General features: G+C 41.0%; 1 protein-coding gene across 2 annotated transcripts in view; it reads right to left on the reverse strand.

The window, feature by feature from the left end:
• KIF16B (kinesin family member 16B) overlaps positions 1 to 26,502 on the reverse strand; it is a 283,672-nt gene that overhangs the window by 211,225 nt on the left and 45,945 nt on the right. For both annotated transcript variants that reach the window (XM_080813104.1, XM_080813105.1), the window contains exons 5-12: positions 24,418 to 24,515; positions 23,539 to 23,648; positions 20,752 to 20,894; positions 18,888 to 19,056; positions 18,573 to 18,704; positions 17,243 to 17,418; positions 10,669 to 10,734; positions 7,396 to 7,455 (exon numbers count right to left, since the gene is read on the reverse strand). In XM_080813104.1, the coding sequence (XP_080669230.1) occupies positions 7,396 to 7,455; positions 10,669 to 10,734; positions 17,243 to 17,418; positions 18,573 to 18,704; positions 18,888 to 19,056; positions 20,752 to 20,894; positions 23,539 to 23,648; positions 24,418 to 24,515 (954 nt within the window). The remainder of the gene's footprint in view (positions 1 to 7,395; positions 7,456 to 10,668; positions 10,735 to 17,242; positions 17,419 to 18,572; positions 18,705 to 18,887; positions 19,057 to 20,751; positions 20,895 to 23,538; positions 23,649 to 24,417; positions 24,516 to 26,502) is intronic.

Below are 26,502 nucleotides of genomic sequence, written 5' to 3' on the forward strand. Positions count from 1 at the left end.
TTCAAAAGTTTGAAAATAAAGTTTTTAAAACTTACAAAAATGAAACTCACACGGCAGTTACTGAGATCATAAAGGCATAACCTGCACATGGACGGCACTAATAAGCAGGTGCTCAGCTGGACCGACTCTCTCCTCACAATGAAAACCAAAGGGGAAAGAGCACTGACTTCCAAAACTCCCACTGCAGCCAGTCTCTGCTTGGATGAACACTTGGAAACTCAATGTAGTATCTTCACAAAGCCAAATGAGCCCTAGAGACAATGCTCTGTATTTTTAGATGCTATTATAAGCTAGAAACAATATGTGAGACTGTGTGAGGTCAGAATTTTGAACCATCAAATGCCCAAACAGTTGCTAAAAAGGAAAGTGACCCATGACTGACAGAGATGCCTCCTCCTTAATCCAAAATCTGGGCAAAATCGATGTCCATAAACAAAATTCTGTCCTAAAGCTGCCCCCAGGTTCAATTCTTATACCAAGAAGAGGTCGAGATTAACTACATGTAAAGGAGATGAAGGCCACGAAGTATCACCTCTCCCATTGTAGGTTTTCTAGAAACCAGAGGATTCGGTGCCCTGGGCGGTGGGAATCCAAAGGCCCGCCTCGATCTGCTGAGCAACAGCCCCAGTTATTAGTGCTGCTTCCAAACCCATTATACTCCCCAACACACGTCTGCTCCGTGAAATGGAAAACCACAGACAGCCTGGGAAAAAAAGTCTTTTATGGGTTGCCATAATCTTCCAGAGACAAAAGTTCAGTTGACTGATTCTATCATAAAAGAGATCAGCTGGTTTAAAGTAAGCATATCCATGAAATTCAAGCTCAGAAAACCTTATGCCAAGAAAGGATTCCAATTTCACTTTACTCCATTTCTTATTAGTCAAAACATTCTGAAAAACCAAAACATTTTCTTCCATCAAAGTGTTACCCAGCTCTGCCATGCGCCTGTCATGGCCTGCCTCTTCTCTTCCCCAGAGATGAAATATTAAGACACCAGTACGATTTAAACTTTAATCATCTGCATTAGGATCCCACCATCACATAGACTCAAGTATGCTCCATCCCCCACATTCAGCAAACATTGCTTACTGTGTGTGTGCAAGAAAAAAAGAGAGAAAAAAACTCCACTTAATTAATGTCTGAAAACAACAACAACAACCTTCATTCGACTTCTACAACCAGCTCACTTTTCAAGGGCAAGTCTCTCCAGTTGCAGCCTCTGCGTCTGGGCAGCCTGCTTCCTCCCCAACCCTCCCTGGTGCCAAGTCACAGTCAGATGTCCTGTGCAGGGCAATGAAAACACAAAAGCAAGTCAGACCCCGACTCATCAAAGGGTATGTTTTTAGGAAGGAGGAGACCCTATTTATTACAAAATGGGAAGAGTAGCCAGCGCTAGTGGGAGTCAAACAGAGAGCGCTCTCAGGCTGCAGGCAGCACTTTGCGGTTGGGCTGGGCTCTGGATGGCCTGTGCCCAGAGTCAGCGCTCCCTTCTGCCACGCCATCTGTCAGGCACTCGAGAGCTTTATGCTGTGGTCCAAACTGACTGTGATTTATTTTGAAGCACAGAATTCAAGGAGTTATCTGGAAGTCAGATAACATATCTTCGAGCATATTTTTTTCATTTGTTGATGAAATGCGAGAACAGAGAAATCAAACCATGTACTGAGCACACAAACCAAAGAGGTATGTAAAGGGTAGGGTGGGGGAGGGGAGGAAAGTGGGAATGGACAAAGCATTTGGGGGCTCGTTATTTGGAAAAATTCATCAGCAGTAAAACATATGGGATTTATAAAAAGCCAAGCCAAAAGGCACACGGGAGGGGTATCAAGTAGTCACTTTATAAGCCACTTCAAACACTTGAGTAGTTGGCACAATATCGAAGCAATGCAAACGGGGAACCGATACCGTGGCCTTGGGAATGCACTGATCCCAAGGCTTCTAGTTGCTGGATTTATCACAACATTAAGTTCCAAAACCCAGGAGAGTTACCGTTTAACACAAATTCAGCCAGGATGAAAACCATATTGGGCAGCATTCTAAGAGACTAGAAAGAGAGAGGAGAACGAGACGAAGAGTCCAGATGGAGTCTCTGGGTCTGGCACAGCATGGCAAGAGACTGGGATGTGGCACTCTGGAGGCAGACCAGGTCAAACCATGAAACAGAAGCTACTTCAGGGCTTACATCCCAGGGGCTTTAAACAGGGAATTGGCTGAAGGAGGAACTTGAAAGCCATGGGGAATGGTGAGGCTACCCTCAAACTGACACCAGCAGGAATGGGCATCACTCATGGGCAGGAGGGACAGGGGTGAGGCCTGTGTCACCAGGCAGAACGACACCCGGGAGTGGTTGTGTGGATGCCACAAGAAGCTGGAGAGCAAGAGGTCTGCTCTCTCGCTCCAATCTCCCAGGGACTCCCGCAGGAGCCCGTCGGGCCCCAGGAGTCCATCCCTCATGACCCAGGGCAGAGCTGGAGAAGGGGGAGAAGAGTTCTGACAGCAAAGAAACAGAGCCTGTTCCCCCTTTCCTTAAACACCATGGTGCAGACCCAGGAATCCTGGATTCTGACAGAGCGCCTCTGAGGGGGGAGCCTGCGAGCCTGCAGCTCCAACCAGCTCACAGATGACGGTGATGCTGCCGGTCCAGGAGTCACACTTCAAAAGGCGGATATCTAACTGATCCAGATGAAGGACGGGACCATAATCTAAAGCAAGGCATCCACAGCACGTTCCTTCCAAAGATTAAAAAAAAAACACACTCACAAACAAGCCTTTCAAAGAAGAATGAGGAACATACAATGGAAGGTAGAGGTAGAAACAAGACCACTGCGTGCACAACACCCCATGTTATTTCTCCGACCACTCCATCTGCTGTGTATGCTTCCAGGTCGTGAGGAGCTGAACATTCCCCCTAAAATTCAGCTGTTGAAGTCCTACTCCCCAGTACCTCAGAATGTAACTATATTTGGAGACAGGACCTTTAAAGAGGTAATTACACTAAAATGAAGCAGTTAGGGTACAATCTGCCCAATGTCCTTATAAAAAGAGGCGATTAGCACACAGGGGGTGACCAGCGGTGCAGGCACACTGAGAAAAGGCCACGTGAGGACACAGGAGGGCACCAACCACAGGCCAAAGAGAGAAGCCTCAGGAGAAACCAACCCTGCCAACACTATGGTCTCAGACTTCTAGTATCCAGAACTGAGAAAATAAATTTCTGCTGTGTAAGCATCCCAGTCTGTGAAGTTTTGTCTGACAACCCCAGAAAATTAATATAAAGTCTTGGTTTTTGTTTCTTGATACTACTTTAATGCAGTTAAGTTTTTGCTGCACGCCTGCTCTACAGATAAGCTGAGTTCCAGAAGCTGGCTCACAGGATGATAAAGAGACAGTCCTTGCCCAGACCCTGCTCCTGTTCAGAGGGAGAAATCAAGGCAACCAACCTCAGATTGTGATGATTGCTGTGACAAGGTAAAACCGAATGCTATAAAGGCACAAGAACAAAATCATTACAGCTGGGAAGAGGGAGGAGAAGTCTGACTAGAGAGAGCGCTTCCACATGGATTCTGACAGGCCTAGAAAGGGGAAGGAAGCATCTGGAATGGTGGAGCAACACAGGCAAAGGCCAAGAAACACTCAGAGACCCATCATGCAGGTATGCGCTGGGACCAGCAAGAATTCTGGCAGGGCGGATGGGATGCCAGGGGTCCTGGGGCAGGCAGAACTGTCCAAGTAAACGGGGAACTGAGGAGACCACTGCCTCTGGGATTCTGGACTTTAATTTCCAGAAAATGAAGATTAATGAAAATAAGGAAGGCAGATTAAGGGGCAAGAGAGTGGATATACAGAGTACATCACGGAGGATAATAAAACTCTCATTACCTAACTGCCCAAGAACAGCCTCCTTAAGATTAACATACTTTGTACCTTCATTAGCCACTTTCAAAATAACTCCGAGGACTGTATTATGCTGTAGTCTATTAACTTGGATCTAGGGAGAGGTTGCCATCCACCCTGATTTATAAGCTAGGAACCAGGGTATGTGACAGTTATGGGTTAAGTGTCATGACTCAGTGAGTCAGAAAGGGAACAGAAGCCTGAGATCCAAGTCCCACAGATCAAAGCCTAAGGCTGTCACTGTCACCATGGTGCCCCCAGCCTGGCTGCAAACAGCCATCATCCCTTCTCAGAGCACCAGTCTGGCCGGCTGCCTTCCACTCTCCCTCTACCCCCACACAAGAGGGCCTTGGATCACTCATCCAGAGCAAGGGAAGTCACAGACCAAATTAAAAAAAGGGAATAAAGTTACTCCTTGCCTTGTGAGCATCCAGGAGCTCAGGATTTAGTGATTTAAAAGGAAATGAAGGGATTTCCATGTGTAATTCTGCCATTAAGGGACCTTTGCCTTACACACTGACTGAGACTCCTACCTCTGCATGAGAGGCGGCTCCCATTTACCCCTGAAGCAACTCCAAGTAATGAATGCTGATAGACTAATCCTGGGTCTCATAACTGAAGGAGGAGATACAAGCATACGGCACAGATGGCTCAATACTGACAAAGAAGATCATTCTGATGACTGAAAAGATGGGTTATGCTCCTCTCCTTGGTCCTCTCTTGAAACAATACCCATGTGCCTCCTCTGAAACGACTCGCCGTTGCTGATACACTTGGACAAGAAAAAGCAACAAGGCAGACACTCGTGGTACTAACAAACACCAAATCCGCCCTTGCCTCTCCCTTCAATCCCCTGAACATTTTAACTCTCTTCATTCTTCTCCGCAAAGGTCTCTCCTTGGGTGTTCAGAATTGGGGGCTTGAAAAGGCTAATAACTGGCAAACAGGCAGAGTCCACAACTGAGCCCTGACAATGAACATACTCCTGGGAATTTATTGGTTCACTGGGCCTGTCTCTACAAAATGTGCAAATTCTCTAGAAGACCAAGTTCCCAGAATTTGAAGGCTTACCTTTTAACATGGGCGTGTATAAATTAAACCACTGATCTCAAAGCAGGTTGTACAATTACACCACTGGCATCACTTTATTGTGAATGAAGTGTACTTCTTTCCCTCTTGATTTTCAGTTCAGCCAAGTGACCTGCTTGATGCTAGCAGGTGTTAGCATCACCTAGCATGATGCTAGCAGGCACAGTGCAAACAGAAACTTGAAACGTGCTTGTACAACTAGGCCTGCCTGCCTGTACCTTAACCAAGACCATGAGAAGAGTATGCCCTGAACAACAGCTGGTCCAAGAGGCTGAGAGACATGTGGAGCAGACCCCAAACCCACCCACAGCCTGGACCCAAGCCCAGCCAACCCCCAGCCAACCTGCACACGCATGAGAGAAAATGCTGTTTTAAGTCACTGGGTTGGAGTGGGTTCTATACAGCATTACTGGAGCAAAAGCTGACTGAGGGAACAGTCTGACAACAGAAACATGGGAAGGGATTTCATAAACCACACAGATACAAACTCATCAGATAACAAGCCCTTTCCTCATCGATTTCCAAAGCATGTTTTCAAATACAGCATTTGAGAAGCTGCCTTTTTTTTTTTAACCTCAGGCTTCAGGCACTGTCTTCCAATAAGACAGCTCTTAAAATATCAAACGTGAGCAGAAAACCACTACAGATTTAAAACACAAATACCAGCAGAGAAATCCAAAACAGGCTTATAAGAGCAAGAGATGAAAAAATGTGAAATATCAGCCTTCCTCATAACCTTTAACACATAGCACACCTCACATTTCCACTCTTCTCATCTGAAAAGTTATAAAAATATAAAAATAAAGAGATTTATGAATAATAGAATTGGAATGGCAGGACGACCTAACTTCAGGGCCCAGGATCACCATAGGAGGAAAAATGTAACAAAGGAGCGGAGGGGTCCATCATGGCGGCTCTCAGGCCAGATTCCTCCATGCCATAGAACCCCTTCTCCAGGGACCAGGGCTGCACACAGCAGAAGGGTGAGGCTCGAGTCTTCACTGTACTGCTGCGCTGCTGCCTGTGCTGACTGGCATACACGCAGTGATTTTCAGAGCTAACCATTTGGTTTCTCTCTTCCTCAAATGGAACAGATTTCCTTCCTCTCTCTTAGCAAATTTACTGAGCAAAGTGTACACTGTGCCATGAAAGGTCAAACGACATGGGCTTCACAGTCAGGGGTGGGGGCACTGCTTCTGAGAGCTGATGCCGCTGCAGGGTGAAAACTACCCACGTCTTGTGGTGGGGCGTAATTCCACAACTGATCCTGAAATGTGAGTGATGTCCTGGCTCCGTTTTCCACACAAAAGTCTCTATACACAGTAAATAACAAGGAAGTACCTCAAAATAATATGACACTATCATCAGAACCAGGAGGGGAGAAAAGAAAGGGTGGACTGGGAAACCCTTACTCAAGGCCATGCTTTCTGTAACCGGAAGTGTCAGCTCTCAGACACCACAACCCACCCACGCTGAGCAGCACAGCACAACCTCCCACCTCACCAGAAACCCTTTTCAAGCCCCGGAGCAGGCCAAGCCACCTAAACAGCACATGGAGAACTGAACACAGTCCACTGCTGACCCCTCTCAGAGTTGTCCCATACAGAACTAACTCGCCCCCATGACACAGTTCAGTGGGTGCCCTGCTTTCAGGTACAGGGGATCCAAGTTAGGGTTCTGCCAAGACGTGCAGCTAACCTTCATCTTTCCAGCCTCGCCAGTGGTAGAGGAGACTTCCCTCCTGCCGGGAAGTTTTGACTAAACGGGCCTCAAAAACAAAGCTAGGATTCAGCTGTCTCTGAATCACCTTCTCTCGTGAAGTCAGACACTATCAAAACTTATATTCAGCTTATAACACACCTGGCACAGCTGACCCTCAACAGATGACTCAGGTTTCCCGCCAACCCAACAAAAACTGGGAACATGAAGAAATATATATTTGAAGCATTTTGAGGATGAAAACTGGAAGCCACTCACCATGAGCCTCATCAAACAGGCAGACCATCTCTGTCTAGCCCCTGAGACAGACAGGTCAAAATTCCAATAGGAAATTACTAGTCCAGAAATTTCTGAAATCTAGCCATGCTAATGCATGCGCATTCTACAATATTGCCATGGAACATATTTTTCCCCCCTCATCTAACATATCGCTTTTACATCGGGTTTAACAAAGGCAGGAAGGATGCCCCTGAAAATTAAGGATGCTCTTGAATATTAAGGTGAGTTTAATATGTGCTGAGTCAAAAATGGAAAAACTTGTCTTCAAAATCAAACCAGAAACCCAATCCCCCCAAAGTCATTGATCTTACCTTAAGCAAAGCACATAACAGCCATATTTGAGAGAGAAAGAAAAAACGTTTTACCTATTTAAGCCAAGAGAGTAAGATTAAGGCACGGTATTACAGTCCTTACTTTCAAAATATTTTGGGTTTCATTCCACTTATTTGTCCATTCCTTGGTCAATTCTTGAACCTAAAGGAAAAACAGACATGTGTGACTATTCCCTAAGAAACTTACTGTGATTTTATTATAGAAAGTTTCCAAACTCTTAGAGCTTACCGAAGGATGTACAATATATTTTTTTAATTAGATAGCAATTTCAATCTGTGAAAGAACTATCACCAAAGATAAATCAAACAAGCTAATCTCGTCCTACACCTACATTAAGGCAAAGAAAAGAACAGGAAAAAAAATTTTGTCAAGTTGCCTAGAGTTTTACAACACTCTTTTTCCTGGTATACTTAAATAAAAGCTGCTTCCTTGGACATTAACTGAAAATGACAAGTTTAAGGATGACTATGTCCCATTAAATTGGTTACTTTTTTCCTGATTATACTTTAGGGCTAAAAAATAGTGATTTATGTTTCTTTCTAAGTAGATGTGGTGATTAAATCACCCTGGGTGCTGCAGTTTTCTTTAAGAGATAATCTGCTTTTTTAGCTAATTAATAGGGTTTATAAATCTCATTCTATCTTTAAAAAAAAAAAGCTTTTTAATTAACTCTTTTAGCAAAAGCAAAAATCTTTTGATAAAAATCAGCTTCTTCCCAGTCTGCTATAACTCAGGGGAGAAAGCATCCACAATTTTTGAACACAGCACAGTTAGAAATTGCTTCTCAAATTTAATGAAAATATTCTGCTGGTTCCATAAAACTTTTTAAATGGTCCAGTACATAATTCTAGTAAGTAACCCAATGATACAGTACCTGACCGAGAGGTAGAAAAAACAGAATGTGTCCCGTAAAAAGGAATATCCCTGAAGCTAAAACAGAGTAATGGGGGGGTGGGGGGGGATACGACATGATTAGACAGAAGACACTCTGTCCTTTGAAAGCCTTTCTCCTAATTTAACACCTCTGCTGCTTCCGCACTCTTGTCCCATCTGAACTTACTGCTCTTCCCACTGAGGAGTTGGCTTACTTAACCAGGCCAAAGTGCGTGCCTAATACACTTGGCGCACACTCTCTTCCGAGGGAAGCCCCTGCCCACAGGCCACTGAGTACAGTAACTGGAAAGGGCACTCATGTCAGAAACCTCCCTGACAGAAAGCCTTTGTGACTGACAGGAAGCGAAGAAACTGGAGCAATGGTTTACCCAAAGCAAAACCAAAACATACCTAACCCACCTATATCCAAACGTTCAGGGGCCATTCACTTTACTCCATTCACCCCCACATAGGGCTGGACTAAGGTAAAATCATTATCTCCTCATTTTTACTAGTTAGCAAAGTGAAAATCCATCATCTTCTTGGTTAAAAATAAATAAATACAACACACAGGACCAACCCTCTCTAGCTTTGGTTTTTGCATGTTTTTAATGGTTTGCGAAGACTATCTTTGCTGCCTGGGACTGTGTGCATGCTCCGGTCTCTCATCCCCTGCGTGACGCCAACCTCAGTCTCTAACGATAGCAGTTAAAGCCACGTGGCTATCAGGGTTTGTTTTGCAGAAGCTTTCAGAGAGGGAATAGTTTTATGCCTTCTTTCCCTAGAGGAGAAGAAAAGATTAGTGTATGGAATTTACCAATTTATGATAATAATAATCAGTTAACAGATTCTCACTGGCAATTTATCTAAGAAATGCAGCATTCAACAGTAAATGCTTCTGCATTTCACCAGCAAGTATGTTCTCCCTGAAGAAACAACAAGCCTATCAATCCTTTTCAAATTCAATCAAATAATTCTAGCTTTAAACAAATTGTTAAGTATGCCCTGAGTTGATTTTACTATTAAATTTAAAGCAAATAATCTTCATTTATAAAATAGACAGAGGTGGGATACCACCTCTAACAAATGATCAGGTGATAAGATTTATGGCCAAGCAGATAGCAAACAATTGTAAAAGGTCAGCAAAAAACTAGATTAAAAGTTACAAATTGTTATGAACAAGATAGGTAGTCATTTCTGTCACAGCATGTGTAACACATTTAAATTAAAATGTTTATTGGTTTCTATTAACTTGCTAGGTACTCCTGAAACGATTATTAAGAAACAATTTAAGACTATATCCGGACATTTCAAAGCACTCAAAATTAGAATGTGAGTACTAAAATATAAAATTTCATGAGAAAAATAGGAATTAAGAAACTAATGTTTTTACTAATGTTATTATCAGCAAATTCATCAGCATAATTATCTAGGGAAATGTCAACAAGTTCCTAACTACAACCCAATTTATATTTTCAATATTGTGTAGTCTTGAAGAGCTTACCAACAGAATCCAATTTTCTTTCTCAATCTACTTTAACCATTCAGCACAGTGAACAAATTCCAATCCCCAAAAATGTTCTCAATGCCTGTTTTTCTTTCCACAGAGGAGTGTTTTTTTTTTTTTTAAAAAAAACAATAACAAAAACAAAAATAGTATAGAACCAGGTCAGCCATGAAACGTCAGGGGCCACAGCATCTCCAGAGCTGCCCTCTCTGCCAGTCACTCCCTGCCACTCACTCTTCCTGCTTCAACTCTCACTAGCTTGAGGGAAAGTAAGCATCTATCAGGACTATTCAGAGATTCTCAAAGGGCCGCACTTCCCACCAGAAACAAAGTAAAAAATGATAAAAAAAAAAAAAAAAAAAACAAAGAAACCTCAACAGTGGTCATGCTTCAGCTATGGTGAAGCTGTGGGGATTACCCGTGCCTCATGAATGCTGAACATGGCCTCCCTTGCCCTAGTCACCTCCCCACCCCACCCCCATCTGCTCTGAAGGACCCAGCAGCCTTGCGGCTTCATCAGCACTGCAAGTGAATTTCAATTGCAGTTAACTATCTGTACAAAACATTTATTAAGTCACAGAGAATGTGATAAGATATATAAAAAGTTGACTATGGTGCTTCTTTATTTTTTTTTTAAATATTTTGCTTATTTGAGAGAGAGAGCACACAAGGGGCAGGGAGGGGCAGAGGGAGAAGCAGACTCCCTGCTGAGCACGGAGCTGGCAGGGTTCCGGCTCCATCCCAGGTCTCCATCCCAGGTCACTGAGATCTCACAACCTGAGCTGAAGTCAGACGCTTAACTGACCGAGCCACCTAGGCGCCCCTATGGTGCTTCTTTAAAAATGGGGTGTGGCAGAGGAAAGGTTAAGTGAAATGAAGAAGGAAAATGAGTTTTGGACAGCAAGTACCAAAAAACACACTTAAAATAATAGCAAAAGTCAAGATTTAAAAAAACAACTTGAGGTATCACTTACTCTTGCTTCATTCTGCTGAAGTTTTTCCTCCATACTTAAGGCTGTGGGGGAATCTAAAAGGGCAATCTACAATTTAAGCCATAAAAGAGAACAGCAATTAGTAAACAGCAATTATCTCAGCAAGGATTTGTCCATGATTGATAATTATCAAAAAGTACTATATAAACTATTAAGCAGAGGTAAAATGTCTTGTCCCACACTCCCCAAAAAGTGTCAGTCATCACTATGTCTTCAATTCAATTGAATATCTCATAATATTCAAAACCATGGCATCCTAGCAAACCTACATTTGCAACACAAATCAGTAAAGCAAAGGAAAAAGACAAACATGTAACATACTGACATTTTGCCAAAATCAAACACAACCTAAATCCCTAGATCTGAAAGGATTCATCTGTTATAAACACGCACAATGTAAGAATTCAAAAAGAAGCATAAATCTTGCTCAACCCCAGGCTTCTGAGATTTACCTACCTTGATACATGCAAATGAAACTCATTTATTTTCACTGCTGGATTACACTCCATGTATGGTATGGCTATACCACAATCTATGTACCCATTTTTTTTTAATCTATGTTGCAAAGGTATAAAGATTGACATAAGAATGATAAACACCAAAAACAGGCTAGAAGTGGGACAAGGCAGACAGAGCAGGAGAGGCAAAGGGAGCCAGGTGGGACACACAGGGGCTCTGACTGTGTTTGGGAACTCATAATCTGAGAGGCAGGGACCTAGCACTCCCTAGGATGTCATCAGAAATAAAAGAAAGGCGTCACAGAAAAGGTAGAGATGAGAGCACACAGACAATGTAACAGCATTGTATAGTGACAGATGGTGGCTACACTTGTGGTGAGCATAGCATGTAAAGAAGCTGAATAACTCTGTTATACAACTGAAACTAATGTAACACTGTGTGTCAACTAGACTAAAAAAAAAAAAAAGGGTCTTCCTCCCTGCCCACCCCACAGGCAACCAGTCTTAGCCAATATGCTGGGTAAACCTGCAATTTTCTGGTTGCATGCAAGCATATTTTTGTTGTTTTTTAAACAAGCAGCATGAATACTATTCTGAATAGTGCCATTTTCACTCAACAATATATCTTGGAGAAAATTCAGTACAAATAAACCACTTAATTCCAACACACTGTGCAATATTCCACAATATGGATATTCCATAATTTATGTTATTACTTCCCTCTTAATGGAAATGCAGGGTTTTTTCTAATCTGTTTTACCAGCAATGCTATAAATGACTATCCTATACCAGTTGCCTACCTTATACATAGCTGTATCGATAAATTCCTCGAAGGGAATTTGTGAGTCATTTATATGTATGATTTTCTTTTTAATTGCCAAGTTGTCCTCCTCAGAGACTACAGGATTTTTACATTATTATTTACTTCTCAATTTCTATTCAAATGAATAGACAGCCGCAAGGTGATCTTCTTGGGCTCAGTTCAACATTCAGGCTAACAAGACTACCAGGGGCCACACTTGGCCTCTGTCTCCTCAGCAGACAGCAGAGCTAACGACAGGATGGCAAGGTCTTCATGATGTCTCTGCAACTGTCCTCACAGCTGTCAGGAGCTATTGTCTTTGGCCCTCTCGAAGGGTTGAGACTCAAACCTGCAGGTTGGGGGGCTCACCTTGGCTTAAATGCCCCACACCCCACAGGAGGCAACGTCTCTTGTAGAGGCCTACCCCCTGAGGTCCACAAGAGACACACCCAATTACCAGTCACTGCACTCAGGGAAACCCAAAATTATGGCTTCCCGCACACACTTATAGTTTATGTATAGTCCGTCCTAATCCTGATGCGAGTCTTCTAGAAGGGGTCATTTTTATCATCAGAGATGTTGCCCCGTTCTAAAGCTGGCATCTCACGTTTATCCAGATTAGAGAGAATAAAGCCAGCAAGCTAACCGTTAGTAAAGCAACTTCATCCTTAGTGAAAGGAGAGGAGTTATGCTAACGCATGACGACAGCACATCGAGGCAGCACCTAGCACATTGTCTTGCACCCAGATGGTACTCAACAAAGAGGTGCCAGTGAAGAAATGCAAATGGCGGGCGTTATTATGACTGCACTGTTTATATATGATCGACAATTTTCAAAACAATCAGCAACCCCTTTACAACATGGCTAATTTTACAGACTCCACTCTTGGCATCTTTCCTCTCCACTGAAAGCTGAAACATTCCTACCGCATCAACTACTCAGCAGATAATCAGACTGAACACAAGCATGCAGGCTATCATGACCGTTACACCTTTTGGAAACCCGACCTGAGACCTTTTAAAAGAAATTTTGGGTAAAACTAAACCATTTTCAATTAAACTACTCTTTGCAGGGTGTCCATTTAGAAGAAAAATGTTCAGGATTAAATAATACTCAGATGAAGTTCATGCAATTACACTACATCAAAAATGCAGTGCTATCAATGCTACTAACCACATGGACCAGCACCTGCTGCCTCCCTCCCTTGCCAAGGTACTCTGCAGTCAAGCATTGCAGAGCTGTGCCCATCCGATAGGTTTTTTTTTAAGAATTTTGAGGTATAATTTACATGCAGCAAAATATACAGCTTAATGACTATTTGTCAGTGTGCCCATTTTTGTATATATATTCATTTCACTATTCTTAGTATTTGCATTTACTGTATTTCAAGGGATGTTAAGCATATTTTCATAGATTAGGAACCATCCAAAACTTTTTTCTGTGAACTGTGCTCATATCCTTTGTGCACTTTTCTACCAGTTTGTGATCTTTTATCTTTTTTCAATATTTTATTTATTTGAGAGAGAGAGAATGAGCAAGCACATATGGGGGGCAGGGGGCAGAGAAGCAGGCTCCCCACTGAGCAGGGATGCCGACATGGGCTCGATCCCAGGATCTCGGTATCATGACCTGAGCTGAAGGCAGACGCTTAACAGACTTAAGAGACTGAGCCACCCGTGTGTCCCTTTTTTAACAGAAGCTCTTTTCATGATAAAGAAAGTGTACAAGTTGGCAATCTTACTTCCTGGTTTGCACTGATCAGAGCAAATTTTCATGGTGTCATATAAATAAGCTATGTTGTTCCTTAGCTTGGTCTATATAAGCTCTCATGAAATGAGAAAGAGGAGTTACGGTTCCCCGTGGCAAATGTTTTTAGCTTTATCTACTGCTATTTCCTATAGTGTTGTTGTGGTTTTTTTCCCTTTATAAAAGCTGACATCATGTTTGATTTTAATTATGAACTGCACTCTTTGCTATAATAAAGTGCCTTTTTTATGTATACATTATATAAAATATAAAAACAACATAATGCAGTTTTTGTACCTTCTTCTTTCCCCTTTGAATTACCTAGTGGGCCTGTGCTCGGTCTTACAAACATCATGTAACAGTTTTACTATGTGACCCTCTCAGAGATGTGTCCATCTTAAAAGTTTGCACGTGATGACATTTTTATTATCCAGCTATCATTTAAAGTTTCTCTGTGACTCCAGCTACACAAATGAGAAATCCATTCTACTTCCGACTTCTCTTCTTGTCTTTCTTTGCCTCCTGACTTTTCTGGCTTATTTCATTTCTGTATTGTCTAATTTTCTCATCTCCAGATACATTCAAGAGAAAAGGAGTTCACAGACATTCTCTCTTGCCAGATTCAAAGCAGAAGTCTGAAAATATGCTTTAAATGTAACAAAAGAGAATACTTGAAAAGACAAGCGATCAAAATGCTTGACTTCATTAACCATCTGAGAAGTGCACACTAAAATCCTTCTGTAGCCCAACTCTGCATCCATCGGATGGTTACAAGGAGAAATGGATAATCCCATTTGTGTGGCTGGGGACCTGCAGCCACCAGAGCTGGCTCCTTCATACACTGACGGTGGAATCTAAATTGGTAGAGGCTCTTTAGAAAACTGTCTGGCAGTATTTGCTAAAACTGAACAAATATACACCTTCTGACCCACCAACTCCACTCTTAGGTATAAACCTAGTCAAAATGCATCTGTACCTTCACTAAAAGTCATGGAGATGAGACTCAATAGCAGCACTAACAGCCCCAGAAAGGAAACTCCCCAAATGCCCATCAGAATTAGAAGGGAGAAATGAGCTGGGACACAGGTGTCTGATGGAATTCAGTATACAAGGGACAATGAACAATCTACAATTACGGGCAACAACATGGATCAATCTCACAAACACAACACTGAATGGAAGAGAGATCAAAGGAGTATATACTGCATGATTCCATTTATACAAAGAACAAAAACAGGCGACAGTAAGACCTAATCCATGCCCTCAGAAGTTGGGGTAATGGTTACTCTTGAAGGAAATGGCAGGTAGCACCTGGAAAAGGGACATCAAGGGGGTCTTCCAGAGTCCTGGTAAGTTCTGTTCCTTCATATGGGTGCAGGTTAGACGGTAGATTCAGCTTGCGAAAATTCACTGATCTGGATACTTATAATGTGTAATTTTCCTGTACATACACAATTCTTCAATAAAGAGCTCCTATATATGTATGTATATACAAACCACTACATATATATCTGTATATCTCTATCTGTGTAATAGGAGAAGCAAATACATGTTCGATTCTTGTGCTTTATTTACGTTGTACTTTTGAAACTCTGATGCACGTGACACTGGGCACTGGCAAATACATAAATTTATTAAAAGGAGGAGCTGATTTTTATTTAGCTGTTCTTAAGCAAATAATGGAACTCTGATGTGAATATTCAGTGAACCATGGCAGCATTTGGAATATCACCAGAATAGAGCAATGTCATCAGAAAAAATTATAGAGATTTTTTTAATGGGCACTTAAGAACACCTGCTTATTTTATTGAGCATCACAAATTTAATTAATTTAGGATAAGCCTGTATTGTCTCACAACAATTTCCAGTTTCACAGTGTAATAAATTATTTTAAATTGGGATTCCTGTTTTTACTATAATGTATTAAGTTTAACAAAGAATTTTATCTTCAGTGCATTCTAAAATAGACTTAACTGTGTCTTCCATCTTCACCCTCAAAACTACAGCAACAAAAATACTCCTTTAATTATACCGCAGCCATTGGTCATAAAAGAAGATAAAAGGCCACTGGCACATACAATACCTCTGAAGACATTCCTCAGATAGAATACGTAAAGTTTTAATAACTTAAAGTTTTCTGCCCATATGATAAGGCTCCCTTCAAGGATTTCCTCAGTTTAATTTAAAAAGGCTGTTCTTCCTTTTCTTTTTCCTTCATTCCCATAACTCAGTAAACCATTGAGTACAAGTTGCATCAAGAATTTTCCAAATACTTTCCCTCACAGATAACAGTTTGGGTGATCCTATCACATCACCCCTAAATGTTCACCTCAGATAGGTAATGTTTTAATAACACTGAAAACAAGATCCCAATAACATGGTGTGCAAATTAAAGCAACTATCATGTCATAAGTTAGAGGAGCCTGACAACATCACATACAGCTGGGTCATTCACTTTGGCAACTGCCTTTCACACACGGGAAAGGTCCACGTCAAAACATAAAATATACGTGGAGATATTTCTAAGTGCAATGAACAATTCCTATTCAACTGTCATCTGCCATCTTACGGGAAAGAACCATCAGGTGTATTTCAGGACACAGGAAATTCAATGAGGTTTTCATCCTGGTGATGGCTTCAGGGGCCAAACCACTTGTACTATGTCAAGGGCTTCAAGGGCCATATATTCCTGGATGAAAAGCTGTTCTAGAGAGAGCACTCTGCATTTAAAGAAAAGCATTTTTTTAATGATACACTTAAGGCATCCATATGTGGGTTAAGAAAATGGGAAGAAACGGGTCTTTATTTCTAACTTGACTCTAAGTTGAATATTTTAAAAAAACTATTCCTGGTCTTCTTTCAAGGGTGGCCTTTCTTCACAACAGCATCTAAAACCTATCAGAACCTAATTCACGCTACTCATCTCAAAATGTAACTGTGTGTATAGTACGTAGGTTAGCAAGTTCGTTGTGAAAAAAACCAAAGGACAAAGCCCCTTCATTAGAACCCCAAAAGATTCGGAAGTAAGGCCATTTTGACAATCAAGCAAGGCCTCAGGGACAGTATCTCAGCAACCGCAGGCTTGTCACACATGTCACCGTAACACTATAACCACCCCTGTAATGGGCAATACAAAATAGATTCAGAAAGGTCCTTAAACAAGTCTTTCATTCTGTTAAAATACATTTGCAAGTCATAAAATTCATGGGTAGAATTTTAAATATTACTCCAAGCACCTCAATTTCTTTCCACTAATGGAGATTATGCTGCTAATCCTATTGCATGCTAAATTTCCATCCATAATTGATAACTATTAGATAGTTAATCATTTCAGGTTTAGTGGATAAAATCTTCCACACGGAGCCCATAATGAATGCAAAGGCCAATGGGAGGGTAATGTAAAGGAGAGACTGGCTAACTCATTCAAAGCTTTACTTAGCACTTATTTACTCAAATCAATACAACGAGTGAGATAATTGTCTCATTAAGATCTAGAAATAGATGTCATTACTCAAAGAAAATTATCCATAAATCTTAGAAAAACCCAACCTGATTCCCTTGAGCAAGCAGCGTTTTCAGTCTGGCTATTTCGGCACGCAGCTCACGGATGAGTTTGACGTTGGCATCCTCATTAATAGTAGGCTTGTTGATGATGTTTTTGGCTCTATTTGCATAGCGAAGAGTACTTAGGGTTTCTCCGTAATTGACATCAGCAGGTGAAATGGCTGTGAAAAATGAATTCAAAAAATAATTTATCCAGCACTCCGTGTTTCATTTAACACAAAGTTGGTTCGTAATTTAAAAGTCAGATTAACCCCAGGTCATTGGATAGACTAAATATTCATTGCCACAGTAATGAATATTAAAAATTATCTAAGATTTATAGGAAAGGTGCTCACTATACCAAATTAAATGTCATTTTGCTCCCCTTAAGTCTAGAATCAGCTAGCTGTCTAACCAACTCTAAAATGAGATATACTCCACTGTGCTTCAAGGAGTTTCTCTGTTGAAGACACATGAAGATGATTTCAAGACTACCTGTACATCTCAATATTACACAGAAATTAAAATACTTTCAAGGTTTTGGCGAAGCGTACCATCTGTAAAAGTCTAGAGCATGATCATTTTTCAAAGAGACAGTAGGTCAGTGTATTCTTCTCTTCTTAAAGTTTGGTGAATTGCCCTCTCCCTCACCACAGCCTGTAGGGCTCGGGAAACTAGATAGTTGCACCGGGGGTACACACCCCAAGACAGAGCCCTTTTCTCCAGCATTTATACAATGCCTGGGGAGTGGCGGAGATGCAAACATGGGAAGGGAAGAGGAGTAGGGGCAAGCAAAAGTGGAGTTAAAAGTTTCTGAGCTCCCCCTGGCAACTGTCTCCCCTTTGCCCATTTTCCTTCTCTGCTACATTCCTTCCAGTTAGTGATAATGCAGCAGCAACATCTAGAACTGCTACCATTATTTATGTGCCTTGTTGTTTTGCCTCTCAATTCCTCATTTAAATTCTACATGTACTGCTTTAGAATAGAAAAACAAAAGTTGGATTATTTTCACTTTATGTTCCTGTACTGATTTTCTCCTGTGAGCTCATGAAGTGAAAAGTTTCTATCCCATACTTTGAGCAAAGACAGGGTGAGAGCCATTCTGCACATAGTATCCCAGCTTGCACAACACATGGCAAGTTTATCTAACTAGGAAATGGGAAGGAGAGTTACTAATAGGATAGTGTAGATGTAGTGATTTTCTTCAAGATAGAAAAATTATTGTTTTTAAAATTTTTAAAAAGGTACTATTTCCCAACGAGACACTTGAAACTTAAACATCTAGTTAGCTCATATAAAACACTATATGCTGAGGAAAAGAACCTGGAATCCTTACTGGCGATCATGATGGTTTTAGAGTTCCCACCAAGGCTATCTTTCAATAACCAAGTCAAAACAGAATCCCTGTAAGGCACAAAAACTTGCTTCTTCTTCACAAGAGGGTTTGCCGCATCCTGAGATAAGTCGGCTGCATAGAAGAAAAAGAGAAAAAGAAAAAAAAAAAACTAGTGATGTTTTTCGCTCTAATTTGGCTTCAGAAAACCTTGAGGCTATAAACTCGCTCTGTTAACACAAACATTAAACATAATTGCTTCATGCTAATACAGTACGGCAAAGAGTAAGAGGCAGCAGGGGACAAGCAAAAACCCACCTAAGGCAGAAATGACATTTCCCAGAGTCACGAGGGATTTGTTAATATTCCCCCCTTCCTTCAGTCTGACCCCAGTGGCACCAGTGGCGTCTGCACGCTCACTTCCAGCAAGATCGACTAGGTGGATCTTACTCACGGTTTCACACGGCATTTCAGAATCAAATTTTGCCTGCAGCAAAACATAAAAGCAAAATTGAAGGGGTGTAAAGAGCACTGATGTTGTTTGTGATACAAATCCTAATTATTTTCCACTCCTCACTGTGATCTCTCAGGGTAGGGTTGTTTTTCGTTTTTTGCGTTTTGGGGTTTTTTTTAATCTTGTTATTTCATAGGCCTTCTCACTGATTACAGAAACTTCCAGATGAAACTGAATACAAAAGAAGTCTACCATATGTCGTTCTTAAACTTTCTGAAGAACTGTTCCATTACTCCAATTGCTCAGTCGTTCCCAACAAAGGCTATCAAGTCTGACTGTGGCAGAACAGGACACAAGTCACTGAGGGCACTCGCAAAGAAAAAAGAAGTAAACAAATAACTAGTTTTTTTCTCATCTAGAATCTTCAGCATTCCAAGCACAAGGGCTCTCCAAAATAGGATAAATGTAGACAGTTATGTAAAAGATAATTTGGTGATTATTCAATGTTAAAAAACTGGAAACCTTAAATAATGTATTCTTTGATTCTGAATTCTACCAAAATTTTACACTCCCTAAGACTTTTAACCTACACTTAACAGTCTAAAACAAAATGCCAAAAAGAAATTAATATATTTTGATAGAAATGTAAGCCTCTTACAAACTAGGGATGGCCACAACCTAATCTACATTAACCAGAAAGGAGAAAATCCAATAAACTACAGCAAATCAAAAAGCAAAGACCTGGGGCCCCTGTGTGTCTCAGTAGGTTAAGCATCTGCCTTTGGCTCAGGTCATGATCCCAGGGTTCTGGGATCAGGCCCCACACAGGGCTCCCTGCTCAGCGGGGAGCCTGCTTCTCCCATTCCTCCCCGCCCCCCACCCTGCCCCTATCAAATAAATAAATCAAATCTTTAAAAAACAAAAACAGAATCTTTTTAAAATCTTTAAAAAACAAAGCAAAGATCTAACTAAAGGTAAAGATGTGAAGGGATTTGTTCTGATTGACCTTTGACAATTTTTTTGTTTATTTTCTTTGCTCTGTGATCCCCTCCTTAATTAAACACTATCTTTTTGTATCTGATATGTTCAATGGTTAATATAGGTCAGGACATCCCCAAACTCCTAACACATGTGGAAGCCCCGAGAGGACCCTCTGTACACGTTTGCATTCATCTGTTCTACTGGCCTAGGTCTTAAAATAGTTACCCTCAAAAATTTCCACACATATTCAAAATGCTCTCCACCTCCTGATCAGAATGAGTTCTTACATCAATACTTAAAAATGTCGGTTGCCCTTGAATATCATTCTCATAATCCTACTCAACATTGTGGGGTGAGTGCCATGGAGCAATAATGTACCACAATGAGTTACTCACCTTGGCCCCCAGCTGGCCTGACTTGGCAATCTATTATCTCCCACAGAGCTCGCAACAATGAAACCTTTGGCTTAATTATGCACAAAGCAAGTTTTTTTAATGTCTAGAGCAGGGTAGAAGCCTGCTAAGTATTTCTTAAGGGTACACATCTGGACATTTCAAACGACCGTGACTGTAACCACAGAGAGACTCTGCACACAGCACATGTTCGACTCTAATTAACAAGGAGATGACAGGCAGTCACCTTTGCCTGCTGCTGCTCCTGGTTCAACAATGATCGGTCCTCAGCTGGTACTAATCACCTGGTAAAGACCTCGGGGATGGAGCCAGCCGGCCCTGCAGCTGCCCTCACCTGAGTGAACTTGATGGTGAAGATGGCATGAGACCTGCTACTGACGTCGTTCATACCAGTCGCTGCTGTGGTTCGATTGATATTTCCCGCATCCATTAGTTCTTCGACATCACCGTAATTCTGTACTAAATGTTTGGATAAATCTGGAAAAAAAAAAAAGAAAAAAGTGTGGAGGGGGGCGCTGAGGAAATCTCCCTAATCTCTAGTAAACAGAGTAAGAAATTTACCTCTCTGACAGAACACACGACTGAACAGATTCATTGACCTGTTGAGAGATCTCACTTGTTCTACGCTGTGGTAGTTTATAATACGGACTCGAGGGCTGGGACCGTCTAGGATCAAAGCCCAATCTGCCGCCCACTAGTGGACTTACATGGTTACATGTGAGTCAATTAACCTCACTGAGCTCAGTCGCCTCTAATAACGTGTACCTGTATGATAAGTGTTGGCTGTTATCATCAACCTCATGAGCATCAGACAGAGCAAGGTAAATACAAACACTACATTCATGCAAAACCAGAGAGCATCTTTTTAATTCTTTAAAAACATATTTTATTCATTTCTGGGGAACATTCATATGGTTCTAAAATCGAAGCCCACAAAAGGTATACTGTGTAAAGGGTCTCCCTGACCCCTATCCTAAGTTCGCTCCCCACTTCCCTTTTGTCAGGTAACCCAGTGTTATTAGTTTATCCATACCCTTCTAGAAATAACCCATACATATACATAAAACCATCTTCTTGCCCCTTTCAAACATGGCAGCATAGCATAAACATTGTTTTGCATCCTGCTTGTTTCTATGTCATAATAACTGACGAATATTCTGTATCAGTTAAGGTGATTCCTCACTCATTTATATGGCTGCAGAGCATTCAACTGTATGCAGGAACCATACCCAATTTAACCAGTCTCCTGTTGAGACCATAGATGGTTGTTTACATTTTGTTTCCAATTACAAGTAACACTACTACAAATAATCTTGTACAAAAGTCTTTTCATATATGTGTGAATATTTCTGCAGAGTAAATTCTGAAGGGCCGAAGTGCTAGATCCAAGCACATTTGAAATTTTGATGGATATTGCAAAATTGTCATCGATAGAAGGCAATTTACACCCAGCAGTAGCAACATATGAGACTGCCTATCTCCCAACACTGTCTTATCAGGCTTACTTACCAGGGATACGTAATAAATGTTATCTTGAAGACTGTTTTGTTTTGTTTTTCTCTGAGTATGAGTGAGGCTGAGCATTCTTTCCTCCGTTTAAAAACCACCTGCATTTCCATTTCTGTGAACAGTCTATCCACATCCTGTGTTCATTTTTCTACTTGACTGTTGACTCTGCTGTTAGTTAGTTAGTTATAGGATCTCTTTATAGATTAGGGAAATTAGTCCTCTGTCTGAAACTTTGATTAAAAATATTTTCCCCAATTTGTAAGTTGTCCTTTCACTTTGCTGATGGTATTTCTGCCGAGTTTTATTATTTTACCATTTCAAATTTAATACTCTTATTTCATGGTTTCTGAGTTGTTTTGTTTTGGTTTTGGTTTCTGAGTTTTAAGTGAAATTTTTTAAAGGACTTCCCTTCTCCAGATTTCTGGAAAAATAGTTAACCCATAGTTTCTTATACTCATTTTACTACGTCACTTTTGACATTAAAATCTTTGTTCCATTTGCCATTTCTCCTGGTACAGAAATGGAGTATGGTACCAATTTACTCTTCTTTTTTTCCCCTCCTAAGCAGCTTAACAACCAATATTCCTCCAATGTTTGAATATCAGATTTATTAGAAACTACATCCCCCTAAGTCTCTACATCAGATTCTGGATGTTTTCCCGTTTGATTATTCTGTCTTTTCATAAACCAGCTTTATAATATGTTTTAGCATCTGATAAGACAATTAAAGGGAACCATGAAGGCACAGTTTGCCTAAAAGCTATTAACAATAGTAGCTATTCCACACTCCACAAAACAAATACCTAGTTATACAACTTACTTTGGGCATAAAAAGCAAAATTTCAATTGGAAATTTAATAAAATGCAGATGGAGTCCGTCAATACACTTGGTATCACTAGGTGAAAAAGACAACCAAAAGAGGAACACCTTTTTAAGCCCAGGACCAGTTCTTAGCCTTGTCTCCAACGAGACACAGATGAAGGACAAGAACCAGAGGAAAGCACCTTTCTGGGTTTGATTCCTATGGTCAGCCACAACTCAGCCACCTCTGCAAGTCAGCTGAGTAGCTACATTTATCAAGACAGCCTTAAACCTAGCCTATATGTATGAATACTTAGCAAGGACCAGCCCTTGGCCCAGCATTTCTTATAACACAGCCAGTGTTATCACAACACAGATGCTGAGGACCACAGCACAGGAAACTCTATTAGTGCTCTTCCATTAAGGTAAGAAGTCTTAGAATCTTGTTATGTTCCTAAGTTACCTTTAAGGTCAGTAAAAACATAGCACTAAGACACAAGGCCACATGATGAGACAGCTTATAGGGCTGCTTATGCTGCCTGAGAACACTGGAAAACAAATTTCCAGAGAGTTCTTCTCCTGAGAGCCAGAGGAAATCTATTGGCGAGTCCACAAAATCAGTGACTGCCCAGTGAAGTATAAATTCACACTAATGACAGCTGTAGTGACAGCATGTCATTTTTACTAGAATAAAATGCCAAAGATAAAGAAACTTTTCACATCTCACCATTATCTCATGTTTTTCCCCTGAAACTATTGTTATTACACAAATTCCCAAGAAGAACAAAGCTGTGAAATATTCACTCTTACCCTCAACATACGGTCCTTCTTTTGGATGCTCTCGGACTCTTAGATTGAAGGTTTTGGATGACTTCCGCCTAAGTAGATCTCTTACACGTTCGTTATAAATTTCCAAGTAACTAAAAATTTTAAATAGGGCTGAACTCAGTAAAATGATTTCAGACATTAATATAACAACAAAACAATAACAGCAGCAACATATATTCATGGGCGTGGCTATTTATCAGGTACTAGGCTTAGTACAGTAAGTGGATTTCTTCATTTAATCCATATGCCAGCCCAGAGGCAAGTACTACTATTATCCCATTTTACAGGTGAGGTAATAGAGGTTCAGAGTTTTTTAAAACAACTTGTCCAAGGCCACACAGCCACTGAGAGGTCAGACAGCCATAAGGACCTCCAATTGCTATGTCTGTCCTCAAAACCAAAGAGAAGACTGGCTCCCCACCAAGTTTTAATTTCAAGGAGAAAAAAAAACAAAACAAAACACCTCAACCATCCAGATTTATTTAAAGATTAGCTGTACAGTGATCCTGCAAACACAAAGAATAAAACAAACTTTATTCAGATAAAAGAAGAAGGTCAGTGAACGGGGTGCACACTTAAAATTCAAAAACTCTCTCTATTTGCAATAAACATCCTATGTCAGAGTTTCTGACCAAGCAGGATTACTTCTGCCAGCCTCCCCAAATCCTAATCCAAACTGCACCCAAGAAGTCACTGAAAACAGACATATTTTAAGCTTTGCTTCTAGCTGTGATAGTACAGGAGGGGAAAAGGCTTCCTGCCTTCAGGAGTCCAAAGGCTTTATCCTTTATCTACTCCTCGTGCCTGGGGAGAAACTCCAAACAAGCTCACACACGCAGTTACTCAGCCCACGGGACCTACCTGACTTCCGTTCGAAAAGATGCTTCATCCCATCTGGTGGTTTCATTTATCTGACTGAAGAGCCCTTCACAGATCCGAGGTATTAAGCCAGAATCACCCTGCAGTGGGAAGGAAGAATGCCACAGCTGTCACTTGAAATAAAAGCAACTGATGGCTGAATGTGCAATTTGCCAGAGTGGATTTAGACCCAAGGGACCTGCACGTCAACCCCAGGCCTACCATCGCAGGGCCCCAAATACACCATTTACCCCCTCAGGACTGCTTCCTAGCCTCTGAAATGGGAGGACAGAGCTTTCTAACTTGTACATGCTAGGTCTAGAGTAATATACAGTTATCAGCTCTCAATCAGTTAAATCCTGACTTGAAAACATAGATCTATTCCTTAAACTTTCCAACAAGGTGGTCTACAGCTATAGAATAAATGTGGAAAATCTGATCGGGTCAAATGACCAAAGGTGAAATATACATTGAGCAGAAAAGAAAAACACCAATGAAACCTTGGTAAGCACTCAAAGTTGCTGGTAATCTTCTTAACCCTTAGGTGACAGGACCAAATTAAAACATGTATCCTATCCCTCTCCTGATGCACTGATCCCAACTCCAGCCTTCCAAGACAGATTTTAATACGTCATATGACTTCTGCGACGTGGGCATCTTCAGGAGTATTCGTGGTTCAGCTGGCATGGACAAGTTGATGAACCCAGAACGATGTTAAAGATGAGGTCAAGTGTTCTTGCTAAGAAACCAAAACTTCAGAGCTTCATGTTTCCTTCTGAAGTCCCTCCCTACCTTCACCCAACAGGCCCCCCCCCAAACAAAAAACACCATCACCGCATTAAGAGAACTTTTTTCCCTTACACCATTAAGTTGGTACCAATTCTTATCATGGAAAATTGGGCGTTTTGCCATATTTTTTTTTGATGTTGTTGTGCCTCTAAAGAACAAAATAAAAAGGAAGACCCAAACAATGCTCAACTAACTATAAGGTCAGAGAAAAACAGGTGTGATTTGGGAGTGCTTTAAGAATGTTTAACTTAACGTAAAAGAGCTACTAGCGGATCAACATGCAAATTTCATTTTTAGAGAAGGCATTTTTTTTTTTTTTTGGAAAGCCACAGTGGGAAACTAGGAAGGGAGAAGTAATGATAAAAAGGAATGTGAAATTCCTGAAACTAACAGCTTGCTCTCCCATGTATTCTTCCACACTGTTCAGCACTGAGGATTCACAGCACAGCATTTATCTACTTCTCCTGTGAAGGAAAAGCCTGAATTTAAGAAGCCAGCTCACAGGCACTCAAATGTTTCCATCTGGAAAGACCCACCCTCCTTTAATGCACTACTACTATTTTGGGGTGCCTGGGTGGCTCAGTTGGTTAAACATCTGCCTTTGGCTCAGGTCATGATCCCTGGGTCCCAGGATCAAGCCCCACATCTGGTTTCCTGCTCAGCGAGGAGTCTGCTTTTCCCTCTCCCTCTGCCCCTCACCCTGCTCGTTCTCTCTCAAATAGATAAAAATAACATCTTTTTTAAAAAATGCACTACCACGACTTCTGTGAACCACCAAACCTTTGGCATTTAAGACCCACTGTGCCTGCCAGCAGGAAGCCCTTTGATCTCCAGCTGGAATCTCCACAGCTAGAAGAGGCCACAGGTCTGACAGGCAATGAGGAGAGCATTCACTATGCTATAAATAAAACACACCAGCACTATCTAGATCTGGAGAAAACACGGAACGAGATAAAGTACCTGCAATAATGTCTAGTTTTTACTCCTCCGTATTTGGGGGCAAGTATAACTTTAATGTCTGTTAGTTTATATAGCATAACTACTAAACCCCACATAACTATATAGACTCTATGTAAACAGCGTAATTCTCCTTTTATGTATATGCTGAGGTTATGTAGTACCTTTCCACCAGAGATATTTTTTTTTAACATTTCTCTTGAGGAAAATATGTTTTGAATAATTTTAAAAAGAATAGAGTTCAGTAATTTTATTCAAACTGTTGTGTTGGCAGAAAAAAAGAATAAATTACTTATGGGCCCAGCATACTTTTTTGATAAGATTATAAAGCCTTTAAAAACA

Source organism: Martes martes, assembly GCF_963455335.1.
Source record: "Martes martes genome assembly, chromosome: 9".
In the NCBI taxonomy this organism is placed as follows: domain Eukaryota; kingdom Metazoa; phylum Chordata; class Mammalia; order Carnivora; family Mustelidae; genus Martes; species Martes martes.